Here is a 23,854-nt window from a genome sequence, read left to right as displayed (position 1 = left end):
CTAAAGGGGGTTAAATATTTCAGATGGCATCTGTATTGTCTATAAAGTAATTGTGGCACATTTGCTCTCCGTGTCTGGTTGAAAATGCCATCAAAGACTGACCTTCAGTTAAGTCCTGCTGTCACAGGTATCCTTGTGCAATTTAGGTATGGTACAGATACTTCCAGGTTTGGATGGGAACTGTACTATAGTGTAGAGCACTGTGCAAGGGCTTAGGTGTTTGTTAGCCAGCTGGTAAAACTATTTATTTTTGCAATGCCATCCTGCATTGCTGTAGAAGGAAGGAGTACCAAAATGGTACTAACTATATGTTTACTAAAATACACACATATACGTATTATATCACAAATAGTGGAAAGCCCATTAATTATGTCATTAATTAATGTAATAAAAAAATGTTGAAAAATTATTGAAAATATGCATTTTGCCTGTGTCCAGACTTAGGGACACCCTGTTTATTAGAATAAGCCCCATCACATACACATTTGTCCCAAAACATTTGTGTAAGTGGTGAAGCAAAGTTGAGAACTGGAGAATAATTAAGATGTTAAATGCAATTTGTGAGACTTCAATACTACTGTACTACTAAAGATAATAAAAAATAATAATACATGGGTAGGAGCGTCTAGCAAAATCAGCAGCGGGGCAGATTAAAACATGGTGTGTTTATATTCACTAGAATTGTCTGGATTTTTGTTAACTGCAACAGAGTTGTTCACACAGTGAATATTTGATTGTATTTCATATTGAAAAGTTAGGACATAACTCGGCTGTCGCTTTGCTGTTACACTTACACTGTTGTTTAGAATATGTTAATTATCTATCTGACCAAAAAAAGACAAACCGTCGTTCGGGTTTGGTAGAAAACAAGTCTATGGCCATTTCCGCCAACTGGTGACACCTATAACAGAGGTCAGTTCCAGCAGCACCATGTACAAAGATAAACATGTGAGATAATCGATCACTGTATGAACCGGTAGTAAGTCTGGGTGATTTTGCACGTAGCTTTAGTTTGACTGTTTGATTTCAACAATGAAATGATCGATTCCCGCTTAGTTGACTCGGGTGTTTGGGTTAAACCATTTGAGTGATTAACGTGAGACACTTCAAAACCAATCAGATCCCCCCCCCCATCTGAGTGAATGGTACAGTCCAGGTAAAGCGTGCGCGTGTGCGCGCGTGCGCGCAAACAGCTGATCAGATGCAGTTCACGGGATTTTTCCACAGATGCTCCAGAATTTTATAAGAAGAGTTTAAAAACAGTCCGACCGGCAAAACTTAGAGTCCTCAGACTCATCAGATGTTAATTAATATATTATTCGTTTAAACGTCAGTGCTTGGTCCCATGAGCTCTGTGGGAAGTACTTGCAGGAGTGTGGTTTTGTTTTTGTGAGTTGAGCATGGAGACTTCCACCATTAAAACCAGAATTAAAAACCTACTTCGCTCCCCTTCAGTTAAACTCAAAAGAAACCGGCAAACCACCAGAGGAAGTCCTGCTGACATGGTAATGGTTTTCTTTTATTTGTTTATTAAACAAACGGCATAAATGCTCCACTAATAACTAAAACGTAAATAAATACTTCAAGCAAAAATATGTAAATAGTTTAAAAAAATATATAGGCTAGTTCAAATAAATCAGTCTTTATTGTGGGCTTTTTTTTTTTTACATTGATTGGTTTACATTACTGGTTTAACTGAATACAAGAAACATTCTGCTGAATTGGAACATCTTGTGTTTATTACATGAAAACAGTAACAATTAAACTTTTAAAAACAAACCGGTAAAGATGAGCTCTAGGCATTTGTGATGAATGTAATAATATTTAGAAATTTAGTACCAAAATTGCATTCCTAAACCTTTTGCAGGTCTTTCTTAACCGTGTTGTGTATGTTTTAATGCCATTTTCAAGCCAAATTTATTAAATTTAAAGCAAAATGATTATCTTATAAAGCGTTTTGAGGCATAAATCAGAAAAAAAAGAACTGATGTATGCTGCAAATATCAGTCCTGTTACCATTCTAAAGGTTGACAAAAAAATAAAAATGTAACAGTTGTCTCAGTCAAAAGTTGTCTCTATGTATGTAAGATCTACACATTTTAAGAACAGTTTTGTTTTTAAAGAATCACTATATTCTTATTCAGTTATAACCAATCTTTTTTCACCATCTGCTTCATCCTGGTTAGGATCATGGTGTGGCCAGTGTCACCCACTAGCCATGAACACACCCTGGATATGGTACCCTTAATGTTTGAAATACAATATGGAATTATGAAAGATAACCCTGCACCCCTATTGTTAAAAAAAAAGGTAGTTTTTCTACCTGTACTTTAGTTCTAACAGAATCCCAAGAGACTTGTGTACTGTTGTCTGTTTGTAGAAGAGTAAGGACATGTTTACTGAGGAAGCACTTCTGAGTTGCTCTGGATAAGAGCGTCTGCTAAATGCTGGAAATGTAAACATTGCATAAATTCAGATTACATACAGTATTATATTTGTAAACACCCCTTATCCCACTACCATCTTACAACAACATGACAGTTAATTAACTGCTAAAGCACTGTTATGTTGTATTTGTCAAAGGTAGATACGAGTGGTATCCAGGTTTATGATTTGTCTTCTCATAGTCCTAAAAGTCTTAATATCATGTCAAATTAGTACATTGCCAGTGACGTTATATGTAGCTTGTAACAACCAAGTTGCTTTGTAAACTAACTCACATCGGTCACAAGTAGTACAGAATGGGATTTCGATCTTGTCCTGGTCATTAAGGACTAAGCACAGTCATTCTTGTCTGGATGGATGCTTTATTGGCCAATAGTCCAGTTGAGATTTGGACCTGTAGACTGCAGCCACCCAAGCACCACACCTTTTGTATAGTAATTCACCCAGAGGAAAAAATCTGAACAGGGTATCATAAAGGGTTAGTCCTTTAAAATTATTCAAGTTTAGTTAATGCTTTTTTCTAAATGCCTTTTATCTGTATTGTTTATTTAAAATATTTTTTTTTACTCTAATTATTGTTGTAGTTAACTCTGGAGCGAGTACTTGGTGTAACTACTTCAGGAAGCAGTGGACTAACATGTGATCCTTGTTCTGGTGCTGTGGCCTACCCAGCAGGGTGAGTGAGACTTTTTGAATGCAAATCTGTCTGTTGTAAGGCTAGGTCTAAATATACTACTAATCAGATGTCATCTGATGCACAAACTTTATTCTTATTAAGAGGCTTAGCTGTTTTTTGGTTGCACAATAATTAGTCCAGTGGAGTTAAAGTTATGTAAGAACACTGGAAAAGTTTGATAACTAAAACTTATTTAACTTTTGTTAATAGTGCACTTAAGCTGAACTTAGAGCTGCCTAATTGCCTGAGAACATTTGCTTACTACTTAATCTCTATTGTATACACTGACGCATGTTTAAGTTAATTTTTCAGGCACTGTAATAAGTGCTTATTGTCCAACTGTCAAATATGCCACTATTTGTTTTTAGCTCTTAGCTGATTGGCCCTGTTTCTTGTTTGGGAGTAATATTTTTGCCTCTCCTATCTGTTATTTAATGACCGCTAATTCAGGACCTTGTGCAATTGGAAGTAGTAGCAGCATCCTTCAAGAGTGTTAACCTGCCAGTTGTGTAAAATCTCAGTGTAAAATGTGCCACTGAGTAGTTGCACATGCCTGTGATGTGGAACACCGTAGGTTGGGTTGTCAACTTTGTAGCTAAATCTGGGAAAGGCCCTTTCCAGCCTGACTATAGTGGTAAAAAACACAAGCATTGATGCATATCTTGTGACTTTTCAGCAAGGTTGCACTTTTTAAACAAAGACCTTTGTAGATAACAGATGTTCAACAAGCCTAGCACAATGCTTTTCTATTTCAGCTAAAACAGTGCATTAGCTTAACTTCTGGCTTCTTTTCCCTGTGCATCAAGTTGGGGATACTCCTGTGACCGGGAATAATTATCCAAATGTCCTAACATAGCCCATAGAACTCTAACCTATTTATATATGTAACTGATAAGCTTAAACATGGTGTAAACAAATAAACTTTGCTGTGTGCATGCATCGTCAGTTTACTTTCTAAAGGTTTCATAATGCAGCAGTCCCCAACCTTTTTTTGCACCACGGACCGGTGTCATATAAGATATAATTTCACAGACCGGCAGGGGCGGGGGGATTTAAAATAGAATAACAATACTACTCACAAATGAGATTTTTTTTTCGCTGCAACTAGACGCTACTCTCAACTAGGAGTGATTGGAGACAATAACACCTGTAAAAAAGTAGTGTTTCAATTGCTGATGTAGCAATCTCGAATTATTTATTCTTTCTGTGCGGCCCGGTAATAAATGACCCACGGACCGGTACTGGTCAGAGGCCTTTGTGGTTGGGGACCACTGTCATGTTTACATGTTCCCAAAAGCCAGTGTGCATGGGTTTGAAACTTGGCGTAATTCAGCAAGATCATCCAACATCAGGACTACATGGTTTGGATGGCAGATGATCTTTGTTTGCCACACGATGCCAGAAATAAGAGGGATGAATCATTAAGTCTCTGCTTAAAATTGAAAGGTGCTCTCAGCAGAGCCACTGACCTGGCCGGGTGTCCACACAAAAACAATTGGCCGTGTTTACAATTAGAATTTACTAGTTTGGGAGATAAAAGGGGGAAATCCAAAGAAAAAACATTTAGGCCTTATGGTGTTTTTTTACTTTGTGGAGAACCATTAATGTTGTGTTACTTCTTAAATTTATATTGTGTGTTGTGTGTTGTGTGGTCTTTCTAGGTGTGTGGTAGTGCTACTAAACCCTAGGAAGAACAAACAGCAGCACATCATTAACACATCCAGGTAAAGAGCTGGCATTATTAGCATGCATTTGCATGTTAATAGCCACGATTAACAATCTGCCATTCTGTGTAAATAGTTCTCTAGACATGACTTATTTTCTTCCTTTTCACAGGAAAACTATAACCACTTTAGCCTTTTCATCTGACGGCAAATATCTTGTCACAGGAGAGGTGATGTATGGTTTTTGTATGAATATATTAGTGTACCATCATGTCCAATTATAAATTAATAATCTGATGAGAATTAGGTAGGACCTGATTCTGTGATTATCTGAGCTGATTGATATCATATCCTCTAATACTTGATGTGACATCTACTCATTTTGGGTGGTCCTTTTGGGTTGGGAGTTTGATTAGCTTTTAAAACAGTGTGTTGTCGTGCTGATCTCATTGGCACGAGTTAAATTCATTAACAGCTGATTAAATACTTCCTCCAGAGCTGTGTGTGTATGATCTGTGACAGACCTGGAGAGCTGTGTTGTTGAGATTATTATGATTATGGTTGGGCTGCAGGGGTGCAGTTGGCGTATAATGCTATTATCTGATATCTTCTCTGCTTTGTTATTCATTTCATACTTTTATTACTTAATTATTTCTCTCTCTTTATCCATGATAGTGAAAATATATGAAACACAGACTGTATCTGTGGGAATTTGTGCCCATTCATTCCAAAAGCATTTTTTGAGGTCATTCACTGGTGTTTGATGAGAAGGCCTGGCTGGTAGTCAATGTTCTTATTCATCCCAAAGGTGTTCAGATGGCTTGAAGTCAGATCTCTAAGCAGTCCAGTGGAGTTTCTCTTGACCAGAATCATCCAACCATGTCTTCATGTACATTGTTTTGTGTATATGGGCACAGTTGTTGAACAGGACTTGGTTGTTCATGGATTTAATCATTTTCATATAATTTATTTTACACACCTGTTAGCAATAGGGTGGCTGAAACACCTAAACTCGATAACTAGGAGGGGGGCTTGTATTATACTGGTACTATCTTTTGAAATGTATCAACTGAAACTTCCCGTCTAAACTTTAAAACTGTCCTTCCAAATATGTTTTGTTTTTAACTTCCTGTCTGCTGTAACAAATATGCTACAAATGTGAGAGATCGAGTTGATTAAGTGTGATTGTAAGTCTGAGTAGAATGCTGAGCTCCTGTGAGTAATTGTTATGAGTAATTGTTATGAGTGATCAGATATAAGACGTATCTAAATGGACAATGAAACCTGAATGGTTTCATGTGATAATCTAATCAGAACTGAACTCAAGTGTGATATTGACTTAAGCTGTAGTAACTTTATTGAAAAGACCTTTGTTCCAGTGTTGCCTATCAGTTAATGACCTGTGATGATAATGAGCTGCTGGTTGATCTGGCGTTAAAGCTGGTGGTATTTTTCATGTTGGGTTTCATTGCTATTTTTCCTCATTTTTGTTATTGTTGTTTTCCATAAATCAGAAGCAAAGTTTTGTTGGTCTAGTGGGACCACTTAGTTTGTAGCACAACAGTGAAAAAAATGTATTTTAATTAAGCCAGCAGCGCAATGAGGAAAAATAGAAGTTTGATAGATCTGTTTGAGCATACATCATATCTTAGTGACAGTTTGTGTTTCTGTATTTGCCTTTTCTTGATTCTTTTTTATTTTGTAGTACACTTAGTGTTTTAGATCTACAGTTTAACAGGGCCAGTTAATGTATAGCTTTTATTTTAAATAAAATGATTATATAACAGCCATGTTTACTCCGGTTGTGCTTGTTTTATGTTATATTAAGTTTACAGATATTTTATTTTCAGACATTTGTTACTATTAAGTATTTCAGAAGGGTGAAATGATATTTTGGTTTAAATTAAATTCTAAATTATACACAGCAACAAATAAGTAGTACTGCAATTTAAATACTTCACAGTGAGACAAAACACTTAAGAAAGCAAAGAGGCCTGTGAAAGATCACAATAAGCATTTTAGTAGGCCTGTTATGCTATGTTGTATGGCTTGGAGGTGGGAATGGGTTTAATAGAGGCACAGTTCAGGCACAGTGTTTTAGGGATTGTTAGGGGAGCGAGATTAAGATGGTTTGGATATGTGCAGAGGAGGGATAAGAGTTATAAGAGGAGAAGAGGGTGCTGAGGATGGAGCTGGTAGGCAGGAGCAGAAGAGGAAGGCCTTGTGTGTGTTTTTCCAAAGTGATATTTGCCTGCATGTTTTGCTTGATCATGTCTCTACCTGCATATATAATAACAACATGGCTAAAATGCAACAACACTGAAAAGAACATTTAATGTTCAAATTTCTAACAGAATTTCAAACTACAGCAACATTTAATGGCTCTTTAATTGCTCATTAAAGGCCCCCATGAATTTCTTTTTTTTTTTTTAGAGTGGTCACCTGCCTGCAGTGAGGGTTTGGGATGTGTCTGATGGCTCTCAGGTGGCAGAGTTACAAGAGCACAAGTATGGTGTGGCCTGTGTAGCTTTCTCTCCTAACAGCAAATACATTGTTAGCGTTGGCTCTCAGCATGACATGAGTGTCAACGTGTGGGTCTGGAAGGTAAAACTACATACGAACGCTCAGTCACAATTCAGCTGGCATTTATGGAGTTAGTGGAGATAGTGAAAGAATTGTGTTGCTTTGCAGAAAAACATGTTGGTGGCTGCTAACAAGGTGTCCTGTAAAGTAACAGCGGTGGCATTTTCTGAGGACAGCTCCTACTTTGTGACAGCTGGGAATAGACATGTCAGGTTCTGGTACCTGGAACCCTGCAACTTAACCAAGGTACAGTTTTTCTTGCACAGTGTATAGTAAAATGTATTTTCTGCAGATGACAGTTTCTATCATTTCTAAAGACCTTTAATCATTAAACAACACTGTCAAGTTCACTTAAGTTCAGTTCTTTGTCAGAGTTCCAGCTCTTGTGATGAGAGCTTGAGAAGAAAATGTCATGTTGCCCACTTCTAGTCTGTGCTTAATATCAAATAGTTTCTTAACTATTGTGTAACTTTACAGCCTCTTACAGCTCCTGTTCCACTACTTGGGCGATCAGGCCTCTTGGGTGAACAGCAGAACAACTTCTTTTGTGATGTAGCCTGTGGACGAGGTGAGAAGTCCGAGAGCACTTTTTGTCTCACTCTTTCTGGGCTTCTCTGTGAGTTTAATGAGAAGAGGATGCTGGATAAGTGGGTAGATTTACGGGTGAGTGACTAACAAGAAACTTTTTTCTATAAAGACAAAAAACATTTTCACTTGTCTGCAGATACCGTTGCAACAAAAAATACTCAACCACCCAGATTATCCAAAATTTAGCATAAGGCTATATAAAATTTGCAGTACATTTCTTTTGTACCTTTGTAAAATCATGATCATTTTGCTTAGAACATGGTAAATTATTAATTGTAAGTCTATTATTATCTACAGATAAAATACGTTTAAAATACATTTAAAAAGGGGCGCCCAGGTGGCGCAGTGGGATATTCCGCTAGCACACCAGTGCTGAGATTCTGAAACTCAGCTTTCCCACCGGTTGGCTGGGTGCCATCTGGTGGACATAATTGGCAGTGCCTGCAACAGATACTAATTGGCCACCGTATCTGCTAGGGTGGGACGACCGGACTATGTGTGGGTGGGTGGGTGGGTCTTCATACACTGAGTAAGGACCCTGATTGGCGGAAGAGACGCCTGTGCAGAATGCAGGGGCGAGAAGAGGAGGGCTGTGCACGTGTCAGAGGAGGCATGGTCAGCGACGTGCTCTCCTCGGATTCAATCGGGTATCCCCCAGCAGCGGCAGACAAATTGGCTGCTCTAAATCGGGAGGAAAATGGGGAGAAAATTTTTTTTTAAAAAGACATGATAAGACCAAATTATGTAGACACTGCTACTAATTATTAAGTTAAGGTGTTCCTGGCAGTTTTGTTGCTAAAATGTATAAAATCAGTTATATAAAATGAATAAAATGCATTGTGTTGTGGCCTTTGTTTGGGAAAGACCTTCTTTCCTTTCAGCACCGTTGGAAAGAATTGGACTGTTAAATGCGAGCCATACCTTGATGTCCAGTATCAGTGTTTGATCACACAAATGCTCTTTTGGCTAAATGGGCTCATATTCCCCACAGATGAGCCTCATATAGTGATGTTAAGAATAAGTCAAAATATTTTACTTAAGTTAATTGCTTGGTAAAAGATGTGATTGATTTGTGTTACTGTGTGTAAAGTGATGCCAAGAATGTAAATGTTTTTTTTTTTTGCTTACACTGTATATTTTCCTGCTTTGTTTTGAATGTGTGTGTTGTGTAGACCAGTACAGCACATGCTCTGACTGTCAGTGAGGAACTGATCTTTTGTGCATGCGCTGATGGAACGGTTCGAGTATTCAGCTCATCTGATTTGCGCTTCATCTGCACCCTGCCTCTCCCTCATCACCTGAGTACTGACATGACTACTGTGACACAGGCCAGGTAAGATCAAACAGTCTGATCCTTAAAATGTGTTACAATAGAACAGTGTTCTGACACTGTGTACATTTTTTGAAAACCAAATTTTAAATTGGTCCAACTCTTATAGCTGTAACAGCTTTCTAGAAGATTTTGAAGTGGGTTTTTAAGAATTTTTGCCCATTCGTCCAGAACATGACCGTTTCTATTTCTACAGATACAGATTTGTGAATGTACTGTAATTTTTTTTTTATTTACTAATTTTTTGTTAAAAGTCAAATTCCTTTTTGTTCCTTAGTAACAACTCTTTCAAGAAATCAGACGCCCGTTATCCTGACTCCTTGGCAGTGACCTTTGACCCTGTCAATCTCTGGCTGTCCTGTGTGTACAGCGACCACAGTCTGTATGTTTGGGACGTTCAAGATTTGCAACGAGTCGGAAAAGTGCACTCGGCTCTCTATCACGCCGCCTGTGTCTGGGACTTGCAGGTAAATATTTTATAAGTGTTTTAAATCCAGAGTCGAGTTTAGTCAGAGTTTGAACTGGTTTATTTTAGGTTGTGAGATAAGTCTGTACGTTACATATCTAATTCCATCCTTTTTAATGCAAGTATGTTATCAACTTTTCACGTTAGTGCTGAGTGTCTCCCAGGATGCTAACTGTGGCAGACAAATCCAGCCAAAAATATAATTAAAACATTAAAATGTAAATGCAAAGCTCTTTGCCATTCCTTTTTAAATGAAACACGTACATTTGCAACTTGGTTATTTGAGACAAAAATAAAAATTAATTTAAAACAGCTAATTGTCACTGGAAAGGCTAATAGAGAAAAAAAGTCGAAGCATCACTTTGACTTTGTCTTTTCTTCATGAAATGCCTAATATGTGTCAAAACTAAAATCAAAATGCATTATTTACATTGTCGTTTCTTTTTATAGCAACAGGCTGCATATCTGATAAAATAAAAACGCAAAATAAATGATTTAACAGCAGACTACTGGTGTAACAGCTGGTTCATACTTTGCCCATTTGTGATGTTCTTCAGATGTATCCAAAAGCTACAGAGGGGTCGCCGACTGAGCTTTGTACCGCAGGACAGTTCTTCACCTGCTCTGCAGATAACACAATCCGTATGTGGAGCACCGAGCCACACAACAACTCAACTGATGTAAGTATTCTCAGCAATGTAAGTTTTCTGGTTAGACTAGTAATAAATGCTGGATCATAAAGATGTCCAGAGTTTTTTGCCCAGAAGATGGTGCTGTCAGATAAAGCTGTTACTTCACATTAAACAAGATTACCAGGAAGCACACCAGATGACCTAAAGTACGTGGACACTTGACCATAGGTTTGTTAGACATAACAGTTTGCATTTTAATGCTGCTGCTTGGCCCCTTTCTCACCTTTAGCAGCTTTAACAGCCTTCACTTTTCTAGAAAGACCACAATTTGCTATGTGAACGTAAGATTTTGTGCTTATGCAAGAGCATGTTGTCAGGCATTGGTTTTTGGCGGCAAGGTCTGGCTCGCAATTGACATTTCAGTTCATCCCAAAGGTGTTCAGACGGCCCTATATTCTTACAGATGACCTGTATTTGAGTTATAATGGGGGATTTAACCCCATACACAGAAATACCTTAGTGAGACCCTGTATTCTTATGGATGACCAGTATTTGAGTTATAATGGGGGATTTAACCCCATACACAGAAATACCTTAGTGAGACCCTGTATTCTTATGGATGACCAGTATTTGAGTTATAATGGGGGATTTAACCCCATACACAGAAATACCTTAGTGAGACCCTGTATTCTTATGGATGACCAGTATTTGAGTTATAATGGGGGATTTAACCCCATACACAGAAATACCTTAGTGAGACCCTGTATTTTTATGGATGACCAGTATTTGACTGACCTATTTGCATTCTCATTCTTTTTGGTATTGTCCTGCTTTGTATAAGGATCTTCACAAGGTTATTTATACAGAGAGTAACACTACATGCCTGCTGGACAGAGAGAGAACAGCTGGCAGCAACACAGAAAAGCCTGAAGTGCAAACTGCAGAGAGCCGAACAGGCATCAGAAGCATCTGCATCAGTCCAGATGGCAAACATCTGGCCTCAGGAGACCGAAATGGCACACTCAGGTGATATAACATTTATCATTCTTCTAGTTCTGGCAATTAAATCAACATGCTCTGTGAACATTTGCTACATTTTGGGCTAATTAGATATTTAAGTAGGCATATATTTGACTTAAACATTTTATCTTGTAGAGTTCATGATCTTAACAGTATGGAGGAGATCCTTAAAGCTGAGGTTCATGACTCCGAGATCCTGTGTTTGGAGTACTCCAAACCTGAAACTGGTATGTTTGCGCGAGCTGATCTGTGTGTGTCACATAGTGGTGTTTAAAGGTTTGTCCTACAGTTTTACCAGAATGAATGTGTCATCTCATAGGATTAAAGCTGTTGGCGACGGCAGGTCGGGATCGTCTGATTCATGTATTGGATGTTGAGGAGGACTACAGTGTGCTGCAGACCCTGGATGAACACTCCTCCATCACAGCAGTTCGCTTTGCTGGTAAGAGATGGTATTTCATAAAGGACACATGTAAATATATACTATAAAGAAACATATTTATTTAATCTACTTCCAAACCTTGATGATTGATTTGCTCTGACGTAGTGTTGTGAATAACATAGTGTAACATAAGTCACACCTAACTTTTATATAAACTATATATAAGTTTATATTTCTCAACACATTGTTTTTCACATTAATATTTTAAACATAAGATTTATAATTCTCATTCTAAAAGAAACTTGCTCTTCCATATAGTGTATGATCTGCTAATATTTTGTCCTCTCTTCTCACTACACTTGCTCTGCCCCTGAACTCCGCAGCCAATGAGGGGAAAGTAAGGCTTGTCAGCTGTGGAGCCGACAAGAGTATATACTTCCGTACTGCCCATAGGGTAAGTTTGCTTTTTCTTACTGCCATTTAAATAATAAATAATAAATAAATTAAATTGCTCATTTAGTGATGACAGGGTGGAACAGTGGCACAGCTGGTAGAGTGGATGCCAAACAGCAAAAGGGATTAAATGAACCTGGGTTTAATTTTCATTTTAAGTCACCTTAGGTGTTCTAACCATGACTATGTAGTTAATCTTTTTTTTTGCCACCTCCTTAAAACATGCAAAAGGTAAATTGACGCTGTTAATTGGCCGTAGGTGTTAGTGGGAAGGTTCCTAGCTGATTTTATAGGAGAGCTTATGCCAGACTGGTTCAGAAATAAGAACTGGTATAGAATGTATGTTGTATGTACTGTATATCTAAGTTGTTTTTTTTCCTTCACTAATGTTAAGACTTTCAGAGGAGTAAAATTTAAGCGTACCCACCATGTGGTGAGAAAAAGCACTCTTTACGACATGGATGTGGATCCCACCTGCAAGTATGCTGCCGTAGGCTGTCAGGACAGAAGGATCAGGTGTGCTCTTATTTACACTTTTACATGAGTAACATATTAAACATCTGGATTTTTAGTAATATTTCACAAAATGCTGTTTTTTTTTGCCAGAGTGTTCAACATAAGCAGTGGAAAACAAAAAAAATACTTTAAAGGCTCTTTTGCTGAAGATGGAAGCCTTCTGAGGGTATGCTGGGCTGTAGCACACACACAATGCATTTTTGTAGTTTTTGATGTTTGAGATTTAATGGGAACTTTTTTTTCTGCAGGTGCAAATTGATCCTTCTGGTCTGTATGTGGCCACCAGCTGTTCTGATAAAAATATCAACTTGTTTGACTTCCGGACTGGAGAGTGTCTGGCTGCCGTGTTTGGACACTCAGGTATACACATATAGAATTACTTTTTAAGGGACTTTTTAAATGAATATAATTGACATTGGGTGGTTTGTACAGTACACTCGTTTTTCTTTTTCATTTTATTCCCAACAAACAGGAACCCCCACTTGTTTGCTTATGTAATGTGAGATACTTGGTCAGGTCTAGTGTATGTTGGAACAATGGCATCAGTACTGGTTCTGTTGAAAGAATCAACTATAAAGGCAGATTTTGTACCATTCCTGAAACTGAACACCCTGGAATATACAAACACTAAACAAACTTTAAACCATCATAAATAATGACTTTTATTCTTTACACTGTAGCTCTGCAGAGATGCCCAGTCAGTAACGGATCAATAAACCTGCTCTGCACATTTTGTTAACTGTAGTTTATCAACTTTTTAGGCTTTTAATATGATGGTTGTTTTGGTCTAATATTACAGTGTCATTGTTTTTTGGTTGCATTAAATTTTCTGCAGTGCATAAATAATTATAATATAGACAAGATGTAATAAAATGGGTCATTTTAGAACATTAGGCCAAATTGTTATGGCCAAATGACTGGGTTAAAGTATCTGTAAACAGCAAGGAATGCTCACAGGCAGCCGTGATGAGCCATGAACCACTGACATGTTGTTTAGCAGCCAGGAATTACTGATGCTAGAAGACATTTATTTTAATAGAAATACTGTAAAGTTGTCCTGGTATAAAGAATTAATATAGCTGCTGGCCAGTCAGCAGCAAGGTGTTTTAGTGTCTGTAACTTATGTTTTTTTTTTTTTATCAGGAAAATAGGAGAAGGTGGTGGATAATGTTTTCTTTATTTGTCTGCTTACAGAAAATATCACTGGTATCAAGTTCACTAGTGACTGCAGGCATCTGATCTCAGTCTCAGGAGACAGGTAGGACCGTGCATTTGGTAGTTCTGATAATCTTAAAGACTTAAAGCTTGAATTAAACTATATTTTGGCAATCAATGTACAGTATGCATCAGCCTATGCTCTGCTTGTTGTAGCTGTATTTTTATATGGCGTCTTGCTCCTGAGCTGACCATTAACATGAGGGAGCGTCTGGATCAGTTGAAGCGCTGTCAAATCATCCCAGCCCTTACACACTCTGTGTTCAGGTACATAATTACATACAGCTTTATTATTCTGTACGCATAGTCTCAATTAAGAAATGCTGCTCATGAGGTTTAAACATTTCAGACGTGATTCTACAAGCAGCCTGGAGCTGCACAGCACTCTGTCTCTACCTACCTGCTCCACCGAGAGTGATGAAGCAGAGGATCATGAAGACGAAGACAGATTTGGTGACATCCAAACCCCAGATGAAAATGACATTCACCAAAAATCATTAGAAGATGAACAAGGTAACATGGTTGTGCTGTCCACATATACTAGATGGGTTCTTTTCTTATGATTTATGCATGAAAAGGTGCCCTTGCCTTCATTTGACTGATAACTCAACCTGACATCTGGCCATCATTACATTGCTTGTGTAATGTAAGTGGTTTAGTTTGTAGCCATTGAGGTTAAGATGAATATTTTTAGCCAACCTTTTTAGCTAGTCAGATAGCGAACACTAAGATGTTTAAGTGCATTTCAAATAGATATATCCTCAGATCTCTACAGAGAAAAGCTATTTATATTTCATTCTGGAGGACTTAGGCTGTGTTTGAATGGACATTCTTGACTCTGACGCATTTTATTTTATTGAGAATGTCTCATTGACGGATCATACATACTGATGCATGGTCATGCATCAAAATTATGCTCCGTGATCTGTTAAAGTTCACAAGGTCTGAAATGGTTATTCATTTATTAATTTCAGTGAAGGAAATGAAGAAAAAATTCAAATCCAAACTGTGTAATTCTATTCTATAAACATTAAACTGTATGCATACAAGCATACATACTACAGTGTATACTGTACATAACAAGTATGTACATAAACTTCACTGTTAATGTTTTTCTACTCTAATAAGTACACCTTGAGTGCTTTAAGATATGAGTTTTGTTCCAGTGACAATAAAATACACACCCTGTAAAAGCAGGCTTATTACTTTTAAGTGGACCATATCCACTATATTAAAATGTAATTTAGGATAAAGGATATCATCAGTAATTTTCCTCTATCACAGGTGCTTCAGATGAGGCTCATGACTGGGACTCTTCTATTAAGGTAGGAGTTGCATAAGTTTTAAATACTGATCCACATTTGTCTTCATTCTCGTAGCTACTATTTAACTATATATAAATATCTAAAATACTTTACTCATTTAAAACCATTATATACTGTATTTTAGGTTACATTTCATGTTCTCTTGTTGTTTATGATTTAGCCCCAGGAGTCATGTACAGGTACATGTGGATCTGAGCCATCTCTGCCCCAGGTTCCTCACAAGAGAAAACGTTGGAACTGCAGGATGGGCTCTTTGGATCTAATGGTGAAGTCCATGTTGGAGCTTCGGCAGCTTGACTCTTTTTCTAGGCCCAACTCTCCCAAGAGAGGTCATCTTAGCAACCAGGCCAGTGGCAGCACTGCTAGCCTGAAAGCCAATACGGTGAACTCATTACAATGCAATCCTCACTCTGCCTGGTTATCTCCTGCTTCATCTCCGGAGCCTGAAGGTGTAGTGTTGTACCCAGTTTTGTGCCCAAGCACTGACTTCCAGTCTGAAGCCTGCCAGTTGCAGAGAGAAAATGTGAAGTGTCATGACAGCCCTAGCCGTGACAGTGGTGGCTCTGCTGGCTATGGAAGTGGAGGATCCAGCCCAGAGCAGGGCAGTGAAGGTCAGAGCTATACCATGAATAAAAAAAAAACCATTTAGTGTAGTGCAGCTTTTGGTGCAGCTGTTGCCTAAGCTTTATCATATGTCTAATCTCGTCACAGCATCATAATAGAAGTGTTTGTACAACCTCTTTATACTAAACTAACTCTATAATGCACTTGATCTAAATGACTATTTACTAGGCTATGTCTTTAGCATAGCCTCTGGTAAGCTTTAACTCAAGAAGAAATATGAGTGCTTTTGCCAGAGGGGTAGGTGCTCGGACATCTGCACATGCCTGGCTACTAACCTTTAAATGAACGACACGAGCATTCATACTAAAGACAGTAACTCAAAGCTGTACAAATTGTAGTTAAACCCTTGCTAACCACTAGTTTTGGATGTTTTTACTTTGCCTCAGGCTCTGATAATACTGAGCCATTAAGTATCGATGAGGAGCATTACACACAAGAAGAGGAGGACAAGGACAGAGGAAAGTCATTTCACAAACCGGAGAGCCTTAATCAAGAGAGATTTCTCAAGCAGCACTCTCGGACGATGGCTGAAATCAATAAAGGTAGAAATAATTTATATCTGTGTGGGTTTGTTTACCTTTTTTACCATCCATGACTGTTGTTAATGTTAATATTTATATGGTTTACTTGAAATTTGTATTTTTGAGTGCTGGCACTTTAACATTTAGTCATTTAGCAAACAACCTTTTCTAAACAATTCTATTAAATGTACAGGTCAGAAGCCCAGACCCAGAAGCAGCATTTCAGCAAGCTTTTTTGCACAAGGCTCCACCACCAGGTATGAGAACCCAATATGTAAAAATGTTAGCATTCATAGACTTGCTTTGATCATGTATGACATTCAGGCCATGTATTTGTTCTTAGTAGTCCCTCCAGGTCCTTCTCCAAGACTGGCAGAAAGTCTAAAAGAGGTCCAAGTTGTGTATTTAAGCCTCAATACATCCCAGTGCATCCCATGCAAGAGGACAAGAGTCAGGAACAGGGCTTGGAGGAGAAGACGGAGACAAACCTTCCTGATCTGCTAGGCTCAACCCCAAAGAGGAGGAAATCTAATAGAGTGCAAGAGGTCAACCCAATAAGCAAGTGGAGGGTGAAGTCAATGTCTACACACAGCCTATTAGCAGAAAGTAGTAAGTTCCTCTGAAAGCACTGCTGAAGTTCTTGAATCAGTTAAATTCATCTTGACTTGTTAATATTTAAATGTTAACCTCATGCTGCAGGAACTCTAAGGGAACATTTAAGTGACAGTAATTGGTTAAATTACATTTTGTTCTCAAGTTTTGTCAACTTTTACCAAAGTAGACATTTAAAATGAATGCCAATTGATTATAAGAATTTAAAAATGTTAATATAAGCTGTATTTAGTAAACTATTTAAACCCAAATGAACACAATTTGTATGCATAGCTAGATAATGACCCCACAGCATGCTATATACTGTAATTAATAATACAAAGAACTTAAAAGCTTGGTGGCAGCAGCACCATAGTAGTAAAGAGAACATAACTAAAAGTGTAAATTTTTTGTATCTTTTTTAGATCTTTTTTAGATGCTTAGATTTTTTTATTGTGAAATATTCATTCTATTTACATCACTGAAAATGTTATCACTTCTTTTTTGAAGGTCAGAAATCTGTAACCTCATCCTATCTAAAACGAGAGTCTTACCCTCCAGTTTCTGAGCTTCCCACAGAGAAGAGTGATGCCAAAATACAATCACGCCACTCATCTTCAACAGAAAGTCCATCTGCTCATCTCTGGGACAGCCCTAACACACAACGGCGCTTCAAGAATCGCTCCTACATGAACCCCACTACAAGCTTTAAAGCCAAGGTCTGCCGCTCTGTGTCCCTCGGAGAGGGTCTTCATTTAAACCTGCCCACTGGCCAGACGACACCTAGCACAGGGTCATGCCAATCTCCGACCAGTCCATCTGATGCCAGTACGCCTCTTCTGCCATCTCCGTCCAGCCCTCTGCCTGGTCCATGCAACCAGGGTGAACCAGAGTTAAGTCATGGTGGAAGTCAGACTTCACCTGTTAAAATAAACAAGACTCATGTTTTATCAAGGACAAGTTTATCATCATCTCCAGTTTCTCATTCTGAGCCTGTTAAAGGCAACCCTGAAGCTTTGTCCTACACCAAACAGCACCCCCTGGTGGCTGTCCAGGCCTACAACGTGATGCATGAGAGCCAGACTGATCAAGGTTTGCATTGTTTCTTGGTTATCCTGAAATATTTAATGTGTTACTTTTCCAGTGTGTGAATGTTTAATGTCTATTTCACATCTGTACTTTTATTTTATTTATAAAAAGCTGCAGCCATTAGAACCCCACACTAGTAGATATAACCTATAGCCAATACTGATGTCAGCCAGAGTCTGGTTAAAATTTGATTAACAAAAGTGACAGCATAAACAATTTATTATTTATTTGATATATTGTTCTCCAGCAAAGACCTCAGTCAACCTGGAGACTTGCAGACAGGCTGCAGCTGAGTTGTACAGCAGCATAAAGAAAGCCACACAGCTCTTCGGAATGGTGAGTGCAGTAAATCCCTTTTTTTGGTAAATATGCCATAAGTATACAGCTGAGGTCAAAAGTTAACTATTCCAAAACTATTAATATGGACAGTAGCAACAGCTTGTGTAAAGAAATTAGGTGCAACTTGCATGAAAAAGCTTTTATTTGAAGCATTAATATCTTTTGATTTGTGTATATGTATATACATTTTTAACTGGTGTCTAAGTACTGTGTCCCCATATCAATTTAGTTTTTTGTTCACATTTATAAATACATAAGTTTTTATAATTACAAAGTGAGAAGACATTCAGTTCAAATCAAACAACTTTAAACATCTAGAGAGGGATTGAACCTCGGAGTGGTAATTTTAACATATAATAAACGCTATTGTTACACAGCCAGTGGTTTTATACTTGGTGTTTCTTTTTCTCCTGGACTAGATGAACTCTGATGCTGGGGATAAGGGGACAGAGCAGCAGGAAATGGGGCGAGTGCTGGTGGATGCTCTGTTCATGGCGCGCTCTGAGCTGGAGGCTGTTCCTGGACTCTGCTCTAAGGTGGAGCCGATGGGGTCAAGTGAAGGTGAAGATAAAACGTTAGCCCTGCTGGAGCAGTACTCTGAGCTCCTGCTGCAGTCTGTAAAGAAAAAACTTGAAGACAAGATCTAGTTTTAAAATCTAGTAAATAAGAAAAATAATCCTGCACTCGTTAAGATGGTGCTAATAATAAGCATTATGCACTGATGCACAAATGCACAAAATTGCACAAATTTTACATTTTTAGTTTACATTATTATGTTTTTTTTATTTTTCTTTAATCAAATCCTAATAATGTTTTTAACAATATAAATTTTTTATTCAAAAGTATAATTTATTTTGTTAATTTAAATGTTTTGTTGCCTGGTAAGTATGTACATCTGTGTGTTTTAAATACATCATGAGTGTGTATTTTATCTAACAAATCTTATGTGTTAATAGGATGTAAATAACTTTATGATATGCTAAGTGGGTTAATTTTTAACATTTATTTTTACATTTTACACGTTTCTGCATGTGATTTATCACAGTTTCTGTTTTACTTTTTGTTTTTGATGTATTACTATTTAAATAAAATGACATGCAGGGCATCAGAATACTGTTTATTAAACTTTACATATTCTGTACCCCTTAGTGGATTGTGACCTTGTTGTGGTGTACTTCAGTGAACTATGTTACAAGTAGCCTAATGTTTCTAGCAGGCTGAACATGTCTGAGGAAAGAGATAAGACAGAGTGATCCTACAGACTTCTATTAAACATACAAGTAAGGTTTAACTACACTGTCTGAATGAGTGTTACCTAGGTGATTTACCCAGGGATTTATCCCTGGGACTAGTCTTAGGTGGCTGAAATGGCAGCCGGGTTGGGGGTCAGGTGCTTTGCCAGTCAGGCAGCAGACAATTGTTGGATAGTTTTAAACAGACTAAACCTAAAGAGGATATAGAACAAATTCAACCACTCTGACAAAGTCAATCATGGTAATAAAGAAGAGCATATATGGATAGAGAGAAATCAGTTGAGGTGGATTGGACATCTAAAAAGGATGTCTGCTGCTTGACTCTTGTGAAGCTGTTTTGGGCATGTCCTGCTAGACTGAGGCCATGAGCCAACCCAGGAACGGCTGAAGAGATTATATCTTACAGTTTTTGGGAATGCCACAAACTATGGTAAGGAATAAAAAAAATCTTTGCGGATCTTGCTGACACCATGACCTACACCAGGATGAATAGATGAAAAATAAGATTGGATAAAATAAATGTTTTGTAGCTATAAATGTTCTACCAGCCTATAGTTATGATACATTTATTGATGGGATTACACAAATATTTCGCACAAGTCACCAGGCTCAAATGTAAGTGTAATGACAGATACCATGTAGAAAATAAAAACCATATTCTATCCAGTATGTGTATAAGATGTATAAAGTAACATTAGTTTCTTGCAGGGGGAGCATCATATGATTTGAACGGACGTTTTTGTTCATGAAGGTTTTTTGTAAAAAAAAAGTAATCAGAAACATTTTTTTATATTCAGTACTGAAGAATTTGCTGTGCTGGTGTGTACATTCATTATCTTAGTGTTGGGTTGAAACACTGAGCAGTGAAGGTCCTTCCATATTGCCTTAGTGCATTACAGATGTAGTGTTGGTGGGTGAAGTTGAAGGAAACAGTGGTCCAGCTGTGGTTTAGGGTAGAGTATCCACGCTGACAGAAGTGAGATTGACATCATGCAGGATGTTGATACGGTCGATCTGGTTCACCTCTTTGATGCGGTACTTAAAATCAAACATTGCTGTGTTATTTACCACCACCTTGAACTCGCTGACTGTGCAGAAGATCTTCATCTGTAGAAGAAGAGATCCTGTAAGTACATGCAGTTTGCATTCAACTTAATATTTGGCCAAAATATTTTTACGTAATATTTTTTTAATGGTTTATCTGAAATATGTTGTTTGATTTGGGTGAAGTTAATTACAAATTAGAAGTTAAAGTGTTCTGTTTAAAACATTCTTATTGTGGACATCTAACCAAAATAAATAGGTGAGATCTGTTATTTTGAAAGTGACTACTTTCTAAGCTCCATAATTCAAGATTCATTCATTTTTCTACTACAAGCTTCATCCTGGTCAGAGTCATACTGGGTCTGGTGCTAGCTGAAAGCAACATTGCCCCAAGTGTGTGCGTGTATGTTTGCACTGTCATGGATTGGCGACCTGTCTGTTTTCTACCTTCTACCCAATGAATCCCACTGAGCCTCCGACTGTGACCAGGATAAGGTGTTTAATGGTCAACAAATGAATGGTCCAATTCAAAAAACATTTTTCCATGAATAAACTACAAAGATCCACAATCCGTTACATTCTCCCTCACCTCAAAGTGTTGTCCTGCAGCAAAAGGAAACGGCGCTAGAAGATTTCTCTCCTCAGGTCCCCATTGTTCTCCCAGTTTGTGGTTGCGGACAATAACCTGCTTACCCATCTCGTTGAAGCGTGGATTGATGTGCAGTGGAATGTCATTACCACGCAGAAAATTGACAGTAAACCTAGTGTTCAATAACAGTTTAGTTAAAATTCTTCTTGTCATATCTAACAATATCAAACAATTGTAATGCGTATTTCCATTTTATAAACTGATTAATCATTTACAGTCCAGACATAAAATGTCTAAACCATTAAATTCAAGAATTCATAGAACACACTTTAGCAGCAATAAGGTTTCCACTAGCTGCTTATCTGTGTTTTGCAACATTTCAGACCATTCTGAGCATTCATGAAACGTACTGAATTGTTTGTTTCTTTGTTTATTAGGATTTTAACGTTGTGTTTTACACTGTGGTTACATTCATGACAGGAACGGTAGTTACTCATTGCACAAGGTTCATCAGTTCACAAGGTTATATCAAATTGTCTTGGATAATTTAGTGTCTCCAATTTACCTCACTTGCATGTTTTTGGACTGTGGGAGGAAACCCAGAAAGGACCCGGACCGCCCCCACCTGGGGATCGAACCCAGGACCTTCTTGCTGTGAGGCGACAGTGCTACCCACTTAGCCACCGTGCCGCCCACATTAAATTATGCCATTAAATCTTAGATGGGTTAACTTAGTAATTCATTTGGCACAAAGTAGTGAACCATTCAAATGTGGCAAATTAATAGTATTTGCACAGCACTGTATCACAGCTGTATCCACAGCAAAGACGTATCATCAGTCCACAAAGCCTCATACACCAGAATCTCAACCAACAAATCTCCATCTACCCATCTGAAGAGCAAACAGCCATATAAAAGATTGTCCCCAATCCTATTACTGCCTTCCTTGTAACTCTGAAAGAAACATGTGAAAAGCTAGTACTAGTCTATCAGGAGTTTTTAAGGTGTTTGGCTGCACAAAAAGAAATCTAACTCCCTTATTCCCCTAACTACCTCCCTTCCGGTCCAACATTAATTCCTTATTTACTTTAGTCAAAGGTGTGACCTGCACTCAGAAATTAGGACTGGCCATTTGAAATACAGAGTTGTTATTGATAATTTGTAAATTATTAAGTTGTAAATGATCAAGGCATGTTTTACAAATGGTCTGAAAAGTTAAAAAAAAATTGTGGAATTGTGCAAAGGTTTGTCCATTAGACAAATTACTTAGGTAAGGATAGGTAAGGATCATCATTTAACTCATATTTAATAATCCAGATAATTCCTAGGGTTCTTTCAACTGTAAATACACATTCTATGAAATCGCAAATGTTTACTTACATTTTTGCATCAGGCTTCACTTGGCCCCTTATTGTTAGCATAAGCTTATCATAAATGCCTCTTGGAAGATTCATGTTGAAAGGCACAGACTAAAATCACAACAAATTACAGTATGAAGTTAGATTTTGTTTAGCAGAACATCAAAACAATAGTTCATTTTTATACATTTTAATTTCATTAAATTTATTTTTCATTAATTGCTTTATAATGGCTGTAAAGCAGGAATAATATTGGCAGGTTCCACATATAACCAATAAAAAAAGCTTAAACTTACATTTGTAGACTATAGAATTATCGGTATAAATGTCAAGTAAATTACCAAAGGTCCTGTGGATGAAGCTGGTGGCCAAGCTTGTTGGCCATCAGTGGGGCCCTGATTAGGCCATCCAGGCTGTCCAGGGTTTCCATGCCATGAAGGAGGAGTGGGCTTGGGTAGCTGTGAAGGCCAGTTTATTTGTGAAGGCTGGCTAGGTTGACTTGGTTGGTTTGGTGGGAGGGGCTGGAAGGGTTGGCTTGGTGGGATAGGTTGAAAGGGTTGGCTTGGTGGGATGGGTTGGATGGGTTGGCCTGGTGGAATGGGTTGGATGGGTTGGCCTGGTGGAATGGGTTGGATGGGTTGGCCTGGTGGGATGGGTTGGCTTGGTTGAGTGGGTGGAAAACTAGGCCATCCAGGTTGGCTAGTTGGTACTGGTTGGCTTGCTGGCCAGTTTGGCACAGTGGGCTGCATACCCGGCCAGTTGTATTGGTTGGGCTGACAATGCCAACATGGTTGATATGGTTGGGAAGGCCACACTGGTGAACCTGGTTGCTGAGTGTTTGGGCATGGCCATGTACTGTTACCCTGTGAACCAGATGCTGGACAGCTCATGGTGTCTAGGAACTGTGGGTCAAGGAGCACATTGGGGTTAGACCATGCAGAAATAAAAAAATGCTTGTTTTAGTTTGTATACTGAAATAATCATATTAATGTCACTATACACTGATCAGCCATAACATTAAAACCACCTTGTTTCTACACTCACTGTCCATTTTATCAGCTCCACTTACCATATAGAAGCACTTTGTAGTTCTACAATTACTGAATGTATTCCATCTGTTTCTCTACATATCTTTTTAGCCCCAATTCATG

The 23,854-nt window shown here is 38.1% G+C and overlaps 2 protein-coding genes across 2 annotated transcripts; one reads left to right on the top strand and one right to left on the bottom strand.

The window, feature by feature from the left end:
- The first annotated feature begins 1,400 nt into the window (after positions 1 to 1,400).
- Positions 1,401 to 19,106, top strand: LOC134320879 (mitogen-activated protein kinase-binding protein 1-like). Its single transcript, XM_063002518.1, has 28 exons — positions 1,401 to 1,505; positions 3,030 to 3,121; positions 4,783 to 4,845; positions 4,958 to 5,015; positions 7,219 to 7,389; positions 7,477 to 7,614; positions 7,846 to 8,031; positions 9,129 to 9,289; positions 9,564 to 9,753; positions 10,310 to 10,450; positions 11,226 to 11,410; positions 11,540 to 11,631; positions 11,724 to 11,846; positions 12,170 to 12,240; positions 12,634 to 12,755; positions 12,846 to 12,921; positions 13,004 to 13,115; positions 13,950 to 14,013; positions 14,127 to 14,237; positions 14,320 to 14,483; positions 15,255 to 15,295; positions 15,456 to 15,906; positions 16,306 to 16,461; positions 16,634 to 16,697; positions 16,784 to 17,049; positions 17,542 to 18,123; positions 18,368 to 18,456; positions 18,879 to 19,106. Exons 1-28 carry the CDS (start codon positions 1,401 to 1,403, stop codon positions 19,104 to 19,106), a joined length of 4,302 nt encoding a protein of 1,433 aa, XP_062858588.1.
- Positions 19,107 to 20,516: 1,410 nt separating this feature from the next.
- LOC134320077 (galectin-3) lies at positions 20,517 to 23,593 on the bottom strand. The gene is made up of 5 exons (XM_063001376.1): positions 23,316 to 23,593; positions 23,045 to 23,216; positions 22,726 to 22,814; positions 21,346 to 21,517; positions 20,517 to 20,819 (listed from the first exon to the last, which is right to left on the bottom strand). The coding sequence occupies exons 1-5, from the start codon at positions 23,591 to 23,593 to the stop codon at positions 20,661 to 20,663; spliced, it is 870 nt and encodes a 289-aa protein (XP_062857446.1). The 3' UTR covers positions 20,517 to 20,660.
- Between the last annotated feature and the right edge of the window lie 261 nt (positions 23,594 to 23,854).

Source organism: Trichomycterus rosablanca, chromosome 9 (genome assembly GCF_030014385.1).
Source record: "Trichomycterus rosablanca isolate fTriRos1 chromosome 9, fTriRos1.hap1, whole genome shotgun sequence".
Classification (NCBI taxonomy): Eukaryota; Metazoa; Chordata; class Actinopteri; order Siluriformes; family Trichomycteridae; genus Trichomycterus; species Trichomycterus rosablanca.
Note: the sequence above shows the minus strand (reverse complement) of the source record. Positions and strands in the feature narration are given on the sequence as shown.